Source organism: Gopherus evgoodei, chromosome 6 (genome assembly GCF_007399415.2).
Source record: "Gopherus evgoodei ecotype Sinaloan lineage chromosome 6, rGopEvg1_v1.p, whole genome shotgun sequence".
Classification (NCBI taxonomy): domain Eukaryota; kingdom Metazoa; phylum Chordata; order Testudines; family Testudinidae; genus Gopherus; species Gopherus evgoodei.
Genome location: NC_044327.1, coordinates 93,499,536 through 93,519,274, shown reverse-complemented (window position 1 = coordinate 93,519,274; position 19,739 = coordinate 93,499,536). Strand labels below are relative to the sequence as shown.

Below are 19,739 nucleotides of genomic sequence, written 5' to 3'. Positions count from 1 at the left end.
TGTTTCCGTGGGACCAGGAGGTTTCGGCCCTCAGCTGTTTTCTTTGGAGTAATGTGGCCCTAGCCGCTTTACGAGTTGTGCAGGCCTGTGGTGTGCTATTCCCCTATTGAATAATCCTGTGGAATTTAATAGGAATGAAACCAGTAGGGTTCAAATCAAAATTTAATATGACATCTGTGAAAACTTTAAACTCTAGAGAATGTAATAGGAAGTGATATCTAATGATTGATTGGGACTAGTTAGCACATCATGTTCCACAATTTTTGTTTGTGAGTTATGTAGTGTTCTGTGGCATATTTTGGATGGCTTGACTGGGGGGCAAACTTGGGAATTCAAAGAAGAGATTGGAGTAGTCAAATGAAAGATAATTAGGACGTGGACAAAAGTTAGCAGCTGGAAAGCAGACAGACTTCGGAGATTTTTTGTGAGAAAAAACAGCAGGCGATAAATGGTTAGAGAATCGATTGTCATTATATAATGGGCTTTTTATCCTAAATGGTAGTCAGCATTGAGTTTCAAAAGCTTTCATTAATAGACATTTACTGGACACCTTCTTCAGATACTGGTGTTTTTTTCTCAAATATATTTAATTAAAATCCAAAGCCAATGAAGGAAAGGAAAGCTTACATTTCTAATCCATTCATCCTGGTTTATGTTTTAATAAATGTACACTCCATAATACCACTCTCCTATACTACAGAGACCATGCTAGACTGAAGGATTGGGGGCCGGTAGTCTCATTGCAGCTCTTGCTCTCCTGATATGTGAACTCTGTCCTGACTTAGCAGCATGAACCCGATTCAAAGAGGGAGGAATGATTCAGAGTTCTTCATCTCTTTAGAGGTGTTTTTTTATCCTTTTGTAAGGAGTTAACCTACAAGAGTAGCTTGATATCTTAAAACTTAAATCTCTAGCTGTGGCTTAGAGGCTGTAGAACGCACAGCTAACAGTCTCTGTATGCAGTTTGTCAGCTGAACAACTAACTTTTTATGACCAGAATTTATTTTTTCTGAATCTTTTAGCCAAGTAATTTATTCTCATCTTTGCAGTCGATTCCAATTCATTTTTCTGCTTCCCACCCCAAATTGCTGGCCATTGCATCACTAGTTTGGATGGTGTTCTTTTTGATTTACTTTATAGTTAAGAAGTCATCTAAGAATGTGCATTGATCCTATGACCTAAAAGCCCAAGAGCATTTATGGATTTTGTTTGCAAACTTGGAGTTCACACAGTGAAGTGGTGAGAGAAAGCTGATGGATTCATTACTAAAAGATGATGTTCATGACCCTGTGGCTGAGGAACCAAGAAAATAAAATTGAAAAACATTTCAAGAACACAAACTCCTAGAATTTAAACCTAAACCATCTCAGTCCTTTTAAACTCTAGGACACTGCATAAGCATTTAGTGCATCCAGAGCCCTTCATTAGATGTGTTTTCCTGAAAATCTCTTTGTATCAAATGTGTGTTAATGATACAGATTTTTTCTGTAATAGGTTTTTAGTAGCATAGATCGAATAACTCGGAATCAAGGTGAAGAAAAGGAAGATACAGGAGACAAAACAAAAAATGTGACGTTGCCATCTGTGGAATCTTTAAGCTGGAGTTCAGAATATTCTGAACTGTAAGTAGAAACAACTGTCAAAGAGAGTTCAAGTTCAGGTTAACAACCATTAGTGGTTGCTTTGTAGCCACTATGATTGGCTTTCACTTAAAAAGTATCATTAAACACGATTTGTGTAAATGCTGTTTTAAATTCAGGCAACAGCTATCTACATCCAACTCCTCTGATACTGAAAGTACCAGGCTGCGGCACAGTTCAGGTTTGCTTCCAAAATTGGCCATATCATCTGAAGGGGATCAAGATGAAACCACCTGCTCAGAAGGATCCCGGGCGGAGCAAGAAAAGGCTGCTTTAAATGAGGAGGCTGCTCAAGATGAGCCTGAGGTCACCACTCCAGCAAGTACCATCAGCAGCTCAACACTATCAGGTAAGGATCTTAACTTATTATACTACAGGGGACAGAGAAGGCTGGTAGATCCCCTCCCACCCATCTACCCCTTTAACTACTTTAACTAACTAATCTCCCTCCTTCTATTTGTCACCAAAATCCTTGAGTGTACCGTATATTCCTGCTGCTGAGACTTCTCCTCTCCCTTAGCTCACTGCTTGAGTCTCTCCAATCTGGTGTCCTCCTTCTACATGCAATTAAACTATCCACAACAAATTCACAAATTACTACGACTACTTAACGGCTGAAAATCAGTTTTTCCTCCATATATTTCTCTTTAGCTGCTTCAGCTCTGTTCTGCTCAGGTTTTCTTACTTTGCGTGAACTTTCCTTTACCACTCCTTTTCCTTGTAATGCAGGTTCAGGAGTTCTAGATCATAGAAGTTAGAAGAAGATTGTGTGTGTGTGGTTGGTGGCAATATACAGACCAGTACTAGCCATAATTCAAGTGTTTGCTTGAAGTTTGTTTTTTTTGGTAACTTAAAGATATGCAAATATCAGTTAAATTAGAGGTTTCAGAGTAGCAGCCGTGTTAGTCTGCATCCGCAAAAAGAACAGGAGTACTTGTGGCACCTTAGAGACTAACAAATTTATTTCAGCATGAGCTTTCGTGAGCTACAGCTCACTTCTTCGGATGCACAGAATGGAACACACAGACAGGAGATATTTATACATTCAGAGAACATGAAAAGGTGGAAGGATGCATACCAACAGGAAGAGTCTAATCAATTGAGATGAGCTATCATCAGCAGGAGAAAAAAAACTTTTGAAGTGATAATTAAGATGACCCATAGAAGGTGTGAGGAGAACTTAACATAGGAAAATAGATTCAATTAGCGTAATGATCCAACCATTCCCAGTCTCTGTTTAGGCTTGAGTTAATTGTATCTAATTTGCATATTAATTCGAGTTCAGCAGTCTCTCTTTGGAGTCTGTTTTTGAAGTTTTTTTGTTGCAAAATTGCCACCTTCAAGTCTGTCACTGAGTGGTTAGAGAGGTTGAAGTGTTCTCCCACTGGTTTTTTAATATTATGATTCCTGATGTCAGATTTGTGTCCATTTATTCTTTTGTGTAGAGACTGTCCGGTTTGGCCAATGTACATGGCAGAGGGGGCATTGCTGGCACATGATGGCATATATCACATTGCTAGATGTGCAGGTGAAAGAGCCCCTAATGGTGTGACTGATGTGATTAGGTCATCAGTCACACCATTCTATGGGTCATCTTAATTATCACTTCAAAAGTTTTTTTTCTCCTGCTGATGATAGCTCGTCTCAATTGATTAGACTCTTCCTGTTGGTATGCATACTTCCACCTTTTCATGTTCTCTGTATGCATAAATATCTCCTGTCTGTGTGTTCCATTCTGTGCATCCGAAGAAGTGAGCTGTAGCTCACGAAAGCTCATGCTGAAATAAATTTGTTAGTCTCTAAGGTGCCACAAGTACTCCTGTTCTTTTTTCAGTTAAATTAGAGAATATGTTTTTATTTGCTCTGCAGAGTGCCAGCAGCAAGGATGTTCTTTTGATCTGTGAAATTGCTGGGTTCTTATTGCTATCCGCTTAAATAAAGTGGCTGAGCTTTTCTATGTGCCCATCCTGTAAGGTCACAGAACTCTCCTGCATCCATCACTATACGGTTCAACCAGTCCTTTGCAGGTAGATCAGCTGGTGTAAGGTTTTTCTCCATTTTTATTATTTTAAGTGGTGGTCTCCTCCCTCCGCAGTCAGTAATGTCTGAGATGGTATCATCTCATTATAAATAACGAAGTACATCATTGTGCTTCTGAGTCTTAAATTACCAATTATCATACTTCCCATACTTATGTTTGTGGTACTGGGCACAGAAGTCACTCCCCACCTTGCCCCAAACACCCAGAACTTAGAAAGGGAATCCTCCTTGGTACTTCAGTTCTTTCACAAGAGGTGTTTTCTTTTATTGTTAGAAGAGCTGATAGGGCTGGATGCTGCAGGAAACCCACACTCAGATCTCTCATAGACCTTAATGGGAGTTCTACATACAGAATAAGTGCACAGTTAAGTTCTAGAAGGTGTGTGTCGCCTGTCTGTGCTACCAACATGCTGAAGATTTTATTTACATTTTAATTACATCAATGATGTAAAAACCATGTCAGCTACTATTACTTCACCTTACCCTGTTAACCTATGTAAAACCTGTAATTCTTTGCAGTCGTTTTTATTTTACCCCTAATATTGTGTAAATGTGTGGACTAAAATACATATTCCCACCTTGCGATTGTTTTGTTTTCCTCCTTCTGACCCCCCGTTTCCCTCAATGTATTTATCCCTTCTTCTTTGTACAGTTGGCAGTTTTTCAGAGCACTTAGATCAGATAAACGGAAGAAATGAGAGTGTGGACAGTACAGATAATTCCTCAAAGCCATCCAGTGAACCTGCTTCTCATATGGCTCGTCAGCGATTAGAAAGCACAGAGAAAAAGAAAATATCTGGAAAAGTCACAAAGTCCCTGTCTGCCAGTGCCCTGTCCCTCATGATTCCAGGAGGTAGAAATAAATCTATTAATATGAAATTTTGTGATTTGTGCATAATCTATGTGGAACATGATCTAAATACAAGATTTCTTGAGTCCAAACTGGACTTGTCTTTGTTTTCCATGTTACAGCAGGATGAGAGGCAGATGGCCGGGTAATTTACACATCCAGTTAGCACTCAGTGCTTTGAATCCAGTTGCGCAGTAGTTGTACGTTGGACATGCTGTAACCCGTCCTAAAAGGAGTTTAATAGTTCAAAGATGGTGCAGGTTGATTTGTTACTACTCAAAAGCATTAAACCAAGCTTTTCTTTTCTTTTAAATTGGATATAGCTCTATGAAATAACACTGTAAGCAGAGTTTAGGCATAATGTACCTCACATTTTTGTCAATGTAGCTATAAAACACAATCCTCCTGGTTTGGATGCAGCTTATACTGGCAAAAGGGTGGTTTCTCAAGCTTGTATAAGTTCATGAGCGAAATAATCTGTACTGGTAAAAGCACTTTTATCCCAGTATAACTGCATCTATACTAGGGCTTTTGTCAGTGTAGAACTGTTGTCAAAAAGTTGCACCCCTAAACATCATTGCTATACTGGCAAACATAAATATATGGCCTTAATTAAGCTAGCAGGACAAAAGTAATAGTGGTTTGCCTGACAATGTCAAGTTATCCTTTTAAGTATTAACTGAAATTAATTGTTTCAATTACAGAATTCATTACAACATTTAAATTGGGATTATCAGAAGAGTTACCCAAAATCCAACTACAGTAAAACTGTCTTTTTTGCTGATGGGTTGTTCCATTATTTTGGGGCCTACAAGTCTGTGTGATATATGTACTAGAAAAGTTTATAGCATTCCTTCTGTATGTGTTTGTTGGGAAATAGATTGGAGACTATTTGTTTTTTACTTTAAATGGAAACGTTGATCAAAGACTTTGTTTGGAAAAACAAAACAGTTTACATCTTGAGAATTAGAGGAGCTGGTGAGTAACAAAACAGTGCATGTGGTGGAAGAAAAAATCTGTTCCAAGAGTAGATTGTCATTTCAAGCTTCTGGTGAGGAGTTATAAAGACTAAATACAATACAGAGTTTATAAATATTTTGAAAATACAGTATCTTCCCAGTGTCCTTTTAATGTTGATCGTGAAAGTGAAGTTTTCTGTTCTTAACAATTCAGGCATCATTAAGTAAGTTGCTTTTTATGCTGTAAATCTTTATCCAGTTTTAAGGTTAAAATGGTCATTGTTTTAATCTGTGTGTGTTTGTGTACAATCAGAATGTGCTCTAACAGGAAGTTCATCTATTCCAGATGTGTTTGGTGTTTCTCCTTTGGGAAGTCCTATGTCCCCACATTCCCTTTCTTCAGACCTTTCATCCTCCAGAGATTCCTCCCCTAGCCGCGATTCCTCAGTTGCTTCTGCAACCCCTCATCAACCTATATTAATTCACAGTTCAGGAAAAAAGTATGGCTTCACCATCCGAGCAATCAGGGTCTATGTGGGTGACAGTGATATCTACACCGTGCACCATATTGTTTGGGTAAGAATAAAATTTTCCTCAGCATTTCTCACAACCTAAGCTTGAAGCTGATATATTTGCAGTTCTGAGCCTTTTCAAACTGCATCAGATTATATCTCACAGATAGGGTGTCATTTGTCCTTGTGGAAAGGGCCACCATTTAATTAGAATGGTTGAATATTCAAATAATTTTCAAATTATATGTTTAGTGATAGATTCTGCAATTGGTGCTGTGTTGGTTTGTTTCCATAAGCCGCATGATACTGATTTTGTTCTCTGGCTGGATGAGTTCTATACTGAATCAACAGTCTGTGAATTGCTAAATGAATTATGTCTTTGACAATTCAGTATACAATTCAAGATTCATGCTGTGTTGGCAATTTATTTGTGTATGTTGCTTAAGATGTATTAGTTGCATAAGTTAATTACATATGTAATTAATTTATATATATATGTGTCAAAGCACAAGTTGTGTAGTTGATGATAATAGTCACAATTGGAATAATTTATAGAAGAATATTTACTGTTAAAATCTGCAAATAATTTTGAAGAATGAATCTGTTCATGGGACATCTTATGGATAGGAAAAAAGATTAAACAGATTTAATAAATAGTTATTCTGGGATTATATATTCTCTTCTGGTCACTACTGAACTAGGCCAAAGGGTGGGTTATTGGTTGCTCTTTATTCATTGCCAGTCATTCATTTTCTTGGAAATGGATTTCTTTATTGTAAATAAATAAATAACTAAAATATTTTTTAAATGAAATTTTGCTGACAGTTTTTAGTTTGGCTGACACTTGTATTCTGGTGCTTTATTTTTAATTACTGCAGTATTTAACTTTGAAAATAGCCACAGTACTGATGCAGCAGCATCCTCTTCACAAAGGTTCTACGTCTGACCATTTGGATTCAGTGCTTTGATATTACACTGTCTGTACCAAAATCCCAAATATGAACCTTCCTGAATTCTTTTGAGTGGAGGAAGGAGGCATGTACAGAAACTAGAGTCCAGATCTGAATATGCAAATAATCACTATCTTTATTATGGTTTCAACCAGATATCTTAGATTTGCACGTCTGTAAACTTTGAGGTATTCAAAATCTGGTTTCACATCTGCATTCTCAGCTTTGGTGAGCAAATCACTCACTGTTTTTCATCTCATGCCAGGAATAATGGGCCTGATCCAAAGCCCATTGAAGTCAGTGGAAAGATTTCAGTGGGTTTTGCACCAACATGAGCTGTAAAATTTGGACACAAATGAACACTTAAAGATGGAATGGACTGTCTGAATTCCTTTTTCTGATATCACAATAAGCCATAAGGCCATTTCAATGTAGTTTACTGTTTGAAAGTCAAAAGTTTGTGTGCAGATAATTAGTTCATTAAAACAGATTACCGTGAGCCTGCTTTGTTCAAAGAACTCTTTTCTTTTTCCCTAACCTCCAGAATGTCGAAGAAGGAAGCCCAGCTTACCAAGCAGGCCTAAAGGCTGGGGATCTGATCACACATATCAATGGGGAGCCAGTTCATGGCCTTGTTCACACTGAAGTCATAGAGCTGTTGTTAAAGGTACAGTATTACTTTTTTAGAACAGCATTGTATCTTAGTTCATATTTTACACCCTACCTGTCTGGTTTATGTATCCCTTTCCTTCAAAGTTTAGTTATTATCAGAAAATGTATTTAGTGCTTGGACAGATCTGGAAAGAAGCCACGGAATCCATAAGCACAACCAAGCCTTTCATTTCTATGCTAGTGCTTGACATTGCTACTGATGTAGCAGGTAGCTAGGAGTACATTTAGGATACTGACATGTCCACATTAAGCATCCCAGTCTTCTTCAAAAAGTGAAGATAACATTTAGTAGAGACACAGGAAAGCACAGTTCCTTTAATGTCATTAATTATCCTTTCTTTTGATCCATAGCAGGGGTTATTTTGTCCATTTCAGGCTATAGGTGATAACTTTGTTTAGAGTGTGCCTGTTTTAAAATGGAATCAGTAGAGAAAATCCCAAAAGAAAAGAAATAAAAAACTTCTCCTGTTCTTTAAGATAAAGAAAGAAAGTGGGGACTATTAAGACTCAGATTCCAGAGGTCTCAAAAGTAGCCAGGCAACTGAGCTTTTAAGGCCCTGACCCTGTAGATGGATCCATGTGGATAGACCCGTGTACCTGTACACAGCTCTATTGGGGTTCTGTAACGGCTTCCCAGGACCTGCCTTATTAGATCATTTTATATTTGTTTTTTCTTAGAGGCTTTACAGCATGGTTCATTTTTTCAGAGTTCAATATTCTCTTACAGATTGCTTCACTGTAGCTCATTATGTTGCAGTTCTTCTATAGTGTTTGCGGCACAGACTAAAAGTAGGTCAGCATTATTTTAGACAGCAGTACGTTTGCATCCTACATTATTAACAATTTCATGGTGTTGTATGAACAACTTCACCTGTCAAAATGAATAGTCAGTCATAAAAGTGTATTAGGAAGCAACACTTTCGTAACAGAATATAGAGATAATAAAAAAGGTCAAATATATGTTTTGCTCAGAAATTAATTTGTTTCTCCTCTCTGAAACCAGAGGAACTCTCAAATTAATAAATTATGTGAGAAGGATATGGTATAAAACACCCCCTGGTTAAATAATTTTAGGCAGCCAGTTACTTATAATAGGTTTCTCACTGTTCTTGTGTTCCTTGTCTAAAGAATTAATGTAAATTTGAGTTTTTATTAGCCAAAGTAGCATTTTTAAAGCTGATGAGAAATTGCAGAGAGGAAAATAAAAATGATTAGCTGATGGTATCGACAATATTCATAAGAGTAAATTCAGCATGCAATGATGCAATTCATCCAAAAAACAGACCTGGAATTAATTGATTTATTTTATCATCACAGTCTTGTTACAAAGGAAAACTTTATCCTGATGCTTTACTATTCTTCTCAAGTGGTTTTGTTACTAACATAGAACTATAGGTATTTATTTATTTTTCAGTCATGGCATTTCAGTTAAACAATTCTGAGAAGCTTTTAGCTTAAAATAAGTAAATCATCACTTGTGTAAACAGCAAACATGTATAAATGTCTTTGCTGCTACTTGTTTGGGGCTGGCATGGAGGTGGGTTCTCCAGCTCAGCTTCACAGTTGCAATGACTGGTTTCTTGAGAGAAAGAGAGTGTTCACTGAAGTAGTTCATTCAAGATATAATGACAGCTGCATTCTTGTAGTGGGAAAATGGGTGTGGGAGGGGAATCTACAAAATTTTAATTAAATTCTTTCACAATTTGCAATTTTGGCCAACCCATGGTATCCTTCTAACTAATTAAAATAATTAAAACTGTACACTATGCCTCAAAATTATGGCTCTGGGCATGAAGGAAACTTACAAACTTTGAATCCTTCACAATGTGACCACCTTCCCAAAAACTTGACTGAGAATTGTCTGTGCTAGTGTTTAATAGCAGGCACCTGATTTGAATGTGTAAGTGATGAACACGGTAACCTGCCAATTTATGTGTATTTTGGTTCCTGGTGACTAGTCCCTACAACATGATTGATTCAGAAGTATATAGAGTGCTTGCATATGTTGTCAGCTCCTACTCCCAAGTTGGAGTTGTGTTTTGCTGCATTTTCAGTGTAATGGAACTTCCAATTGACAGGGAAGTGGTTCTGTATTACTCACTCTGAAACATTCTAATCATTTTGGCAGAGTGGAAACAAAGTGTCAATTACTACAACCCCCTTCGAGAACACTTCAATCAAAACAGGCCCAGCCAGGAGGAATAGCTACAGGAGCCGAATGGTTAGACGCAGTAAGAAAACCAAAAAGAAAGAGAGCCTAGAAAGGTGAGTGATAGTTTTGTTTTTTGATAAATATATTGCTTTTGCATATGTGTGTAGGAATGTGGTTATGTATGTATAACCACATCTAAAAAACATCCTGTTACACTATTATTTTCTCTTCCACCTCCCACACCCATCTTTTTACCTTCATCCATGGTATCCCATGCTCATGAAACATCCTCCCATCCTATTGTACCAGGATTCCCCCCACCACCACCACCACTCTATCTTTATTTAAATCCCTCCTGAAGATGCACTGTTGCTGCAAGGCACAAAACCAGAAATAGAAATGAGAGAGTGAATAATTGTGGTTGCTGCTTCTTTTGGGTCTTCCAATGCATCTTTGTTTTAAATAACCTCTTGGAGACTGTGTATCTTTAACCGCTCCTCATGTATTGTTGGCTGTGAAGGGACATGCCCTCATACTAGCAGAGAGGAGACTGGCAAACTCCTCTGGGCCTGTTCAGTACCAATGAGATGCTCCTGCAAGGCCTCTTCTACCTTCTATGCTTGCCAAGAGGTAGACAGAAACAAGTCTCACCTCTCCCAAAGCTGCAAGACCCAGCGTCAGAGCAATGTGCCCATGAGGAGGTGCTGGAAGGAGACCCCATTTGGAGTAAACCCAAAGAGCTGATCCAGGAGGACTGCCTGAGTTCCAGGTCACCCGTATCTCCCTTTATAATCTCATGGACTCCCCTCACCCATAAGGGAGAAAAGAGGGGAGAGGACTTTTCGTTTTTTTGTTTGCTCCAAGAACTCCTTTGGGCATCTGCCGGGATGGGGTGAGGGGTAGAAGGGAGAGGAAGACAGTATAAGGACCTGAAGAGGGGGCTGGGATTCCTGCTCCACACTAATGGTGGAGAATGCAGTCATAACCACAGCTGATACAAGGGTTTTTTAAAAAGCCTTAGAGGAGATAGCGCTCAGCTGTTCCATGCAAGATGGAACTGGAGCAGTGGTATAAAGTGGTTAGAGATGCAGCAAGCTGCCCCGCAACAGCAGTTCCAACAGCAGTTGCTGCAGCAGTGGGACATCCAGCAGAAAATTCAGACCACACACCAGCAGCTTCTGAGGAAACTGTTGGCCCAGCAACAGCAGTATCAAAAGGAGATGATGCAGCAGATGGTGCCATCTCTGTGCCCCCAGGGAGTCCCAGCAGGCCATGCAAGGGTATTCCCCTGCCAGAATCAGTGAAGCTAACCAAGATGGAGCCAGACGATGACCCTGAAGCCTTCCTAGTTACATTCTAGAGGGTGGTGCTAGCAGCCCAATGGCCCCCCAGAACAATGGGCTCTGATCCTTGCCCCATACTTGATGGGTCTGGACCAGGCAGCCTTTTGTAATCTGGACTTGGAGAGGGCAATAGACTACAAACAAGTAAAGGCCGCCATTTTGGACTACTTGGGTATTTCCAAAGAGACCCACCATCAATGGTTTAGAACGGAGAGCTACCCCATGGGGGTGAGACCCCAGACAATGGCACAATGGTTGAGAGAACACTATTGAAAGTGGTTTCATCCTGCCTGAGTTCCAGGTCACCCTCACCTCCTTTTATTTTCCATGGACTCCCCTCTCCCATAAGGGAGGGGAGAGGACTTTTATTTCCTCAAAGAATCCCTTTGGGCATCAGCCAGGTGGGGGACACAGGAAGACACTGTAAGGATCTAAAGAGGAGCTGGAGGGGACCCTTGCGCGCCCCCTCTTCCCCCGCGCACGCACACACATGCACTAAATTCCATACCTTTTGGTATGGGCTTAAACTGAGGAGACAAAGGAATAATGTATCAGATTTTACACTCATTTATACCAAAAGAACAGGAGTACTTGTGGCACCTTAGAGACTAACAAATTTATTTCATCATGAGCTTTCGTGAGCTACAGCTCACTTCTTTGGATGCATAGAAGTGAACTGTAGCTCACGAAAGCTCATGCTGAAATAAATTTGTTAGTCTCTAAGGTACCACAAGTACTCCTGTTCTTTTTGTGGCTACAGACTAACATGGCTGCTACTCTGAAACCACTCATTTATATGTAACTCAAACTTTTTCTGGAAGTATTGTGAGTAATTTTTAGAGATGATAGATTGTAATCACGTTTTTATCCCATCTGCCTGCAATTCATCCCGTTTTCTAAAGCCTTAGCAGTTCTACAATTTTGTACAGTTCGCTTTTGGAGAGGTAACAGGGATGTTATTAAAAGCCAGCATTAAGAGCTCCTGCTGGGATGATGATGGTTTGTGCAGCATCTCTCCTGATGAATTCTCTCCCATTCTAATGCTAGGAGGAGGTCTCTCTTCAAGAAGTTAGCCAAGCAGCCCTCTCCCCTTCTTCACACGAGCCGAAGTTTCTCCTGCCTGAACCGATCCCTTTCATCAGGAGAGAGCTTGCCTGGCTCCCCAACTCACAGCTTGTCTCCCAGGTCTCCTACCCCAAGCTACCGCTCCACTCCTGATTTCCCATCCGGTGAGTTGTTAGGGAGATGGAAATATGTGCCACCTTCGTGAAGCTTAGTCTGTACTGATCTCCAGTGAGAACAGTCACTTATGTGAAATCCAAGATATTTTTGATAGTTTGATTTCATTTGGATTAAGAAAAACCATGATACTAAATCAAAGATTTTAGTATGGCACAGAAGCATTTAAAAGGAAACAGTGTGCTAGGTTTGTCTCCAAAATTTTATTATTGTTTGGTTTTTAAAATCTAAAATTAATAGAAAATGAAACTTAATGAATGAATAAATCATCTATAGAAACTACCTATGGACAAATTAAAACCAGTTGAGAGAATATTACTAGTAAAGGAATTAAAATTACATTGGAAAAAGCATTGCTAGATCATGGGACCAGTGTGTGGGGTATAATAAATATGGATTTCCATTGGAAAACTAGGTGGGCGTAACAATATAGTAGACTTTACACATCACATCATTCTGATTTCTAAATTGTTTCACTTGCTCGAGCCCCATTTTAGTGTTCTCATGATTTTAGCAGCAGTAAAAATAAATGTTGTTGTTGCTTACTATCCATTGCTGAAGGTGTAAACCATCTGAAAGCTTGGAACTTTTCTTTGAAATGACAGAAAATATTAGCTTCTAAATCCTGTGGGAAAATAATTGCTAATTTAAATGTAAGGGGAAAACCATGTTTATAAGAGTGATGTTATTTTACAGTCCAGTAACTTGAGCCTGCCAAATCATGGAATGCTTTGGCAGGTAGAACAAATGCTTGTCGGTACATTTTTTTGTGTGCTGTATCTGCGTTAGTTATTAGAGACAAGAGCTGAAGAACTTTCCTAGTTTTATATCTTTTTCTATTTTTAGGTACCAATTCCTCCCAGAGCAGCTCCCCTAGCTCAAGTGGACCCAATTCTCCAGCTGGCTCAGGTCACATAAGACCCAGCACTCTTCACGGGTTGGGTCCAAAGCTTGGTGGACAAAGATACCGGTCAGGAAGACGCAAGTCAGCTGGCAGCATTCCTCTTTCCCCTTTGGCACGAACACCTTCTCCAACACCCCAGCCACCGTCCCCTCAACGATCTCCATCACCTTTATTGGGACATTCAATTGGAAATTCAAAAATCGCTCAGGCATTCCCTAGCAAGATGCATTCCCCTCCAACTATTGTGAGACACATAGTGAGGCCAAAGAGTGCTGAGCCACCCAGGTCTCCACTGCTAAAGAGAGTCCAGTCTGAAGAGAAACTTGCACCTTCTTATGGTTGTGACAAGAAACACTTATGTTCACGCAAACACAGCCTGGAAGTGACTCAAGAAGAGGTGAATAGGGAATTGTCCCAAAGAGAAGTAACTCTTCAGAGCCTGGAGGAGAATGTGTGTGATGTGCCATCACTCACCCGAGTCAGGCCTGCAGAGCAAGGCTGCCTAAAACGCCCTGTCTGCAGAAAGTTGGGTAGGCAAGAGTCTGTTGATGAGCTGGATAGAGAGAAATTAAAGGTCAAGATAGTTATGAAAAAGCAAGATCTTGCTGAGAAACAAGATTGTCTGCAGAAAGCAAGTACTATACATGAGCCTAGTGGTGAATCAGAAAATCCTGCTATCTTAAGACTGGAAGAAAGAGACAAAAAATCATTTCAAAAGGCTTTGGAAAGATCAAATCACTTTGAAACTAAAATTACTGCTCTGGAGACTCCGTCAGTAGGTGGCATACTCAAAGACACCCTTCACAAGAATGCAAACATGAGACCAAATGACTGTATTCCTTTAGATACACACATGCCATGTCATGGGCCTCCTCTTAATGAACTCAGCCATCTCTCTTATGACTTCAAAAGAATTTCCCCTCCATGTACATTGCAAGATGTGCTACCTCACTCATCTGACAGGCTGCTAAATGGAAAGGGAGAAAGCACAGATAAAAATGCACCAACAAAAGAATTTGTCAAATTTGAAAGACTAGATGGTAAGCTTGCAAATATTGATTATCTCAGAAAGAAAATGTCCTTTGAAGAAAAAGATGACAGTCTCTGTCCAGTGTTAAAGCCCAAACTGACATCAAATGTTCATGAATGCCTTCAACTTAATACAGTCAGACCCATCAATGTACAGCAGGATTCCGCTGCAGTTGCTGATAGCAGAGCATTTATCAGTAGTGCACATGCTGCTCAGATTAGCTCAGTTTCTTTTGTTCCTCTCAAAGCCTTAAATGGCCGAGTGGAAACTGGTTTGGAAAAATCAGCCCTGATTTCTACTGAGTCTCCTGTCAGAAAAAGTCCATCGGAGTATAAACTAGAAGGGAGATCGGTTTCTTGTTTGAAACCAATTGAAGGCACTTTAGACATTGCCTTACTGTCTGGGCCACAGGCTTCAAAGACCGAACTGCCTTCATGCCTGCTACCAGAAAGTCAAAACACCAGCAATGAGGTAGGCTCTTCCATGCCTCTGGCATCTCAGTGCAATGGTGTAAAGGAGGAGACATCCTGTCAGAAAGAGGTGGTGTCGCCCTATTCAAAGTCTAGTAAATCTAATCTGCTAGAGCCCCAATTTTCACAGTCAAGCAAGAGTTTTCAAAATGCACCAGCAACCCCTGTGACCGCAGAACTAGAAACAGGAAAAAAGATTTCCAGCCCAGATGCTGCATGCAACATTTCTGTCAGGGAAGGTGATCAAAAGAGAGAGGATTCCCATTCAAAACAGAAGGACCATGCGACTGAGGCAAAATTACACACTGTCCATAATCAATGTCTCCACACTGCCCTGGCATCTGCCACACCTTCCACAGCCCAAGGTACCCCAGAAAAAACTGCAGGAAAAGAGAGTCAAACCCAAAAGGAGTTACCTGTCAAGTATCCAGTGACACAAAGAAATTACGAATCTTTCTCTGTAAAGGCTGAGGGGATCAGAGATTCATCTGTGAAGAAATCTATCCCAGATGCTTTTAAAACAAGTGATTCCAAAACCATTCAGAGACTCTCTGCTGACTTTGCCATTCCCCTTCAAACACATAGAACAACGAGAGTGCAGACAGCTGGCTCTAAGGTGGAGTCTAAAGATGGCAAAGATCTACCAAAACAATTTGCCAAAGATGACATTACCCCTGCTGGGTCTTCTGTAGAGAGGGACATGAACAAGCAGGAGGTGATGGACTCAAAGAGTGAAATGGCTTTTCCCAAAAGGCCTGTACAACAATCAGTAGAGTCTAATACTAAGAGTGAGAAATCACTTGTGTGTTCCTCTGCACAGAAGGACAACTCCAAAGATTTGAGAAAGAAAGATCAGAAACACTCTAGCAATATACAGCTTCATATTATAGAGAGAAAGCTACCCAACCTGATTACCAGGCAGCAGTTTAGCCCTTCGTGTTTCCCTTCTGTGAGAGAGACTGTAAACAGAAACTCTGTAATAGATGCTCATGTGCATTTAGGTGTTCAAGAGCAAGTCAAAACTGGTTCAGCCTACATGGAAAGCAGTAATAATAAATCCAGGCAAATAAATGAAACTTGTTCCTCTAAATCTAAGCACTCTGACAAATTCACATTTGCACAAAAGCAGTGCACTGCAAACATAAAAGAAGAAGAAACAGTTATTCAGCCCGCTGCTGGCTCTCGGAAAGATGGGAAACATGCCAATAAAAGTGTGCAGGATTCTCATTCTTTTGTTCTTATTTCTCAGAGAAAACTAAACAATGAGTACATTCAGGTAGAAAAGCCTCTAGGTCTGGAACATGGGTCAGCACCTTCAATCCAAATCAATAGCAGCACTCCTGAAACCAAACCTAAATCCTCTTGTAACGGCCAGGCACCAGCAGGCTCAGAAAACTCCAAGCATTTTCTAAGTCAGGAAACAGCAGGCTTCAGTGAGACTGCTGATCAAAAGCAACTCTATGTAAATGAAAAGCAAAACATGCCTCCAAAGTTTTCCACTGTGAAAGACTGTCTCTTATTGAACAAACTGGCAGACAAGGACCAAAGTAATCAGGCCATCACTGCAGACAAAAGACCTGAAGGACAAAAATGCACTGAAGCACTTTATGTTCAGAATGACAGTGGGAAGTTGGAGCCCAGCCTTTTCCTTAACTGTGACCTGGGGAAAGTAGCAGAAAAGGCACCCATAGTTAGCAAAGGCTCTCCAGATTCAAAAGGGAAGGGACAAGTTAGTCAAAAACAGTTAACAGATGCGAACAAGCAGATTACAGCAATGCTTTTATCAACTGCCACTGTGCAGAGTTCATGTCATTCAGCTGTAACTCCATCAAAGCAGCTGAATTGTCCACCCAACTTCCCTGAATCTAGGCAAGAAACATCTCCTCTGTCTTCAGCCAAGGTTAAAACAGGCTCACCAGAGCTTCCTGACACCAGCTGCAAGGAACTGAAAAAGCAAGCTACCTCTTCTACAGGGGATGGTAAAAGAGAAATCACTAAGAGCGTTTCACTGTTGACCTTGCATAGCTCTGCTATCCCAGTAGAAGCCCTTCATCCTGCTTCAAACCTTGGGAGTAAACCTGGAAATCAAGAAAAGCCTCTTTCTGCTAGCAACACTGTTAATGTAAAGGGAGAAGATCCCATTCAAGCTAAGCCTCCTGCTGCAAAAAAACAGAATGTAGGTAAAGATTTTCCCAGGTCAGTAACCACCTCTGACCGTCCTACTGCACTTTCATCTGATAAAGACTCAGTACGGCAGAGGCGAGGAAAGGATGCTTCACGGAGCAGTCCTCATAAAAAGTCCTCTCAATAGCATTAACTTGGCAGATATGACTTAGACTTTAGCTGAAAATGTGTTGATGTGTCTTGACTACCTTCTGAAACCAGCACTGTGTGGTATCTTTACATGGCAAAGCTTTCATGCCACTCCAGCAGGGGGCAGTGTGTAGAAAGAGACGTCCTTTTTCAAAATGCCTTCCCAAATGTAACCGGTAAAACTGTTACCATAGAGTATTTGTATAAAATTACCTTTACAGTTGAGAGTTGTTGAGAAAAAGATTTTCCCTGTAAATATCTCATGACGTGTTTGGTTTTGAATGTAGCATATATACGTTGCTGCTGATTGCATTGTTTACTATTACTTTTTTTTTTTTTGGCGATAGTTGCTTTGCCACTTATATGCCATAATCAAATATGAAGCAGAATTACTGAAATTCAGACCTTGGATAAACAATACACACTTAGTCTGATTTAAAGGGAAAGAAAATAAGCCACATTTTTACTTGTTAAAAATTCTATATAGTGTTAAAAACAATAGAAAAAATATGATGGCTTATTGGAAGTTTTTATGTATATTTTAACTAACCGTAGATTTTGATAGTACTGTATCTGGCTAACTGCTTCACCAGATCGAACGTAAGACCCAACCGAACCTCCTCAGTGCAAAGCCTGCCTCTTATTTAGAATAGGCATAGTTACAGTGAAGGGGAAAGCCTCCATTAACACTACACCCAGTTGAGTAGCATTATCTGGTGAAACAGATGTTCTCATCTTGTCTTTAGGGAGGCTACCTGGGACCTTCACTTCAGACAAGGCTGAGACTGCAAGCACATGTGCTTAGTTTCTGCCGCAATCCTGTCTTGGTTCCCTTGTAGCTCTTTTAAATTCAGGCCTTTATAGAGATGAGGCACAAGTAGAAGCAAATGACTTGCATTCTATTCCCATCCCTGTTTTTTAATGAATGTAAAGAATATCAGTTATCATGGTATGTAGGTTTGAGTAACTAGCTTCATGCTTTTTTCTCTTTTTTCTCTTTTATATGACAAGTCTGGTAAAAAGGAAAAAAGTGATTTCAGTATCATATCTTCACAAAAGAGCTTGACATTGATACATTTTAATACATAGCTGGGGCCTTATGTTATAGAGCAAACTTGCTGTTTTTAGCAAGTAATCCCTGGGTTTCACATTCATTTCTAAATGCATTGAGTAGCTCCTGGCATTTCATAACATGATCTCTTTATTTGTATGCAAAAAAGAAAAGGGGAAAAAAAAAGTAAATACTGTAATGTAAAAAAGCAGAATTTTTTTAACAAAGGGACCTGTTGGAGCTATTTGGTGCTAGAATGTGTCTGTCTTTATTACTTTTGCTAAGCCTTATTTAAATTTTGTATACTGTGGAACATGTTGAATTTGTCTGATCGTTTTAGTGTGGAGGTATTTGGTTTGTTTTGAAGGACAAAAGGTAAAGTTTGAAGCGTACAGGAGCACTACAGAAATATCCATACAGATGAGTATTTTTAAATTGGTATCAATAAGATGGTATTTTTGCTTATTTGTGTTATAAATAACCATATAAGAGCCAATCTACTTTCAGTTTCCTCTGGAATTTCTTTGTTTCTAGAACTATACAATTTTTCTTCAAAGCACAGTGTAATTTTGGCTTGGAGATTTGTAAGGCACCTAGTATGCTAATTCCCCCCCCCATGCTTAGTTGGGTTTAGATTCATTTCAGTGAGTCTGTGATTAAAAGATAAAATTGCCAACAAGTCCTCCTAATTTTTCACACTGTGCTATTGCATTCATTTCTTGTTCTGTGCTCTCACACGATACAACAATTGGAGAAAATAGCTTTGAAAAGTTTTGAAGAGAAAATGGTCTCAGCATTTACAGTATATAGCTGTGCTTTGGCGGTTGTTCTAACCAAACACTAATGCACTTAGGTATCATGACATTTCTGGCTGGGAGGTATTTCCTAGTTTACAGTCTTTTGCATTTTTAAACTGTCCTCATTTCCTTTAAAACACATCTAGCTATTTGTTTACAAATGTATCTTTTATGTATATTTTGTATAGTGCATTATCACTTCTGCCAAATAAGGGTTGTTGGGTTTTTGTTTGGCTGGGTTTTTTGGTTTTTTTGCATTTGGAGGCGTAACAGTGCTTAAACTTGTGTTCATGTAGTACCTGTTTGTTGGTGTTTACCTTACCAGTGAGCTGTTAGAGATCCTTTCACCTGTGTACTAGATGGTCTATCTTTGTGTGATTGTTGATTATGACGTGCTCCTTTGTAGACTTCCTGCTGTAGATTTATCAGCTTACAAAACCTGTTTGTTAGGGTCTGTGCAATAAAGTGTTTGAAGTCTTATTTTCTTTAAGAAACTCCCTATGGATGTCATAATTGTTGTATACTGAACAAAAATATTTATACCTATGCAGTTGCATACAACTGAAATAAAAATTGAGCATGAAAAGATAGTTATTAGGTTTCTTTAATCTCTTTTTCACCCATTACTAAATGCAGCTTAGTACTACGCTGCGTTTACATGTGATTCGATGGCTCATGCTCGTTTCTGTTTGTTTTTTTCTTATTACCAAGCCAGTTTAGTTACTTTTTGGAACAGGCTAACCAAGTATTTTGCATGGGGCAGCAAGGTCTAATGCAGGGGTTCTCAAATTGGGAGTTGGACCCTTCAGGGAGTCAT

General features: G+C 39.5%; 1 protein-coding gene across 7 annotated transcripts in view; it reads left to right on the top strand.

The window, feature by feature from the left end:
• Nucleotides 1-19,516, top strand: part of MAST4 (microtubule associated serine/threonine kinase family member 4) — a 342,363-nt gene extending 322,847 nt beyond the window's left edge. For all 7 annotated transcript variants that reach the window (XM_030566014.1, XM_030566020.1, XM_030566019.1 and 4 more), the window contains 8 exons: nt 1,495-1,622; nt 1,760-1,989; nt 4,333-4,533; nt 5,836-6,065; nt 7,496-7,618; nt 9,752-9,888; nt 12,166-12,347; nt 13,204-19,516. In XM_030566014.1, coding sequence (XP_030421874.1) covers nt 1,495-1,622; nt 1,760-1,989; nt 4,333-4,533; nt 5,836-6,065; nt 7,496-7,618; nt 9,752-9,888; nt 12,166-12,347; nt 13,204-17,072 — 5,100 coding nt within the window. In that variant the 3' untranslated portion in view covers nt 17,073-19,516. The remainder of the gene's footprint in view (nt 1-1,494; nt 1,623-1,759; nt 1,990-4,332; nt 4,534-5,835; nt 6,066-7,495; nt 7,619-9,751; nt 9,889-12,165; nt 12,348-13,203) is intronic.
• The last annotated feature ends 223 nt before the right edge of the window (nt 19,517-19,739 follow it).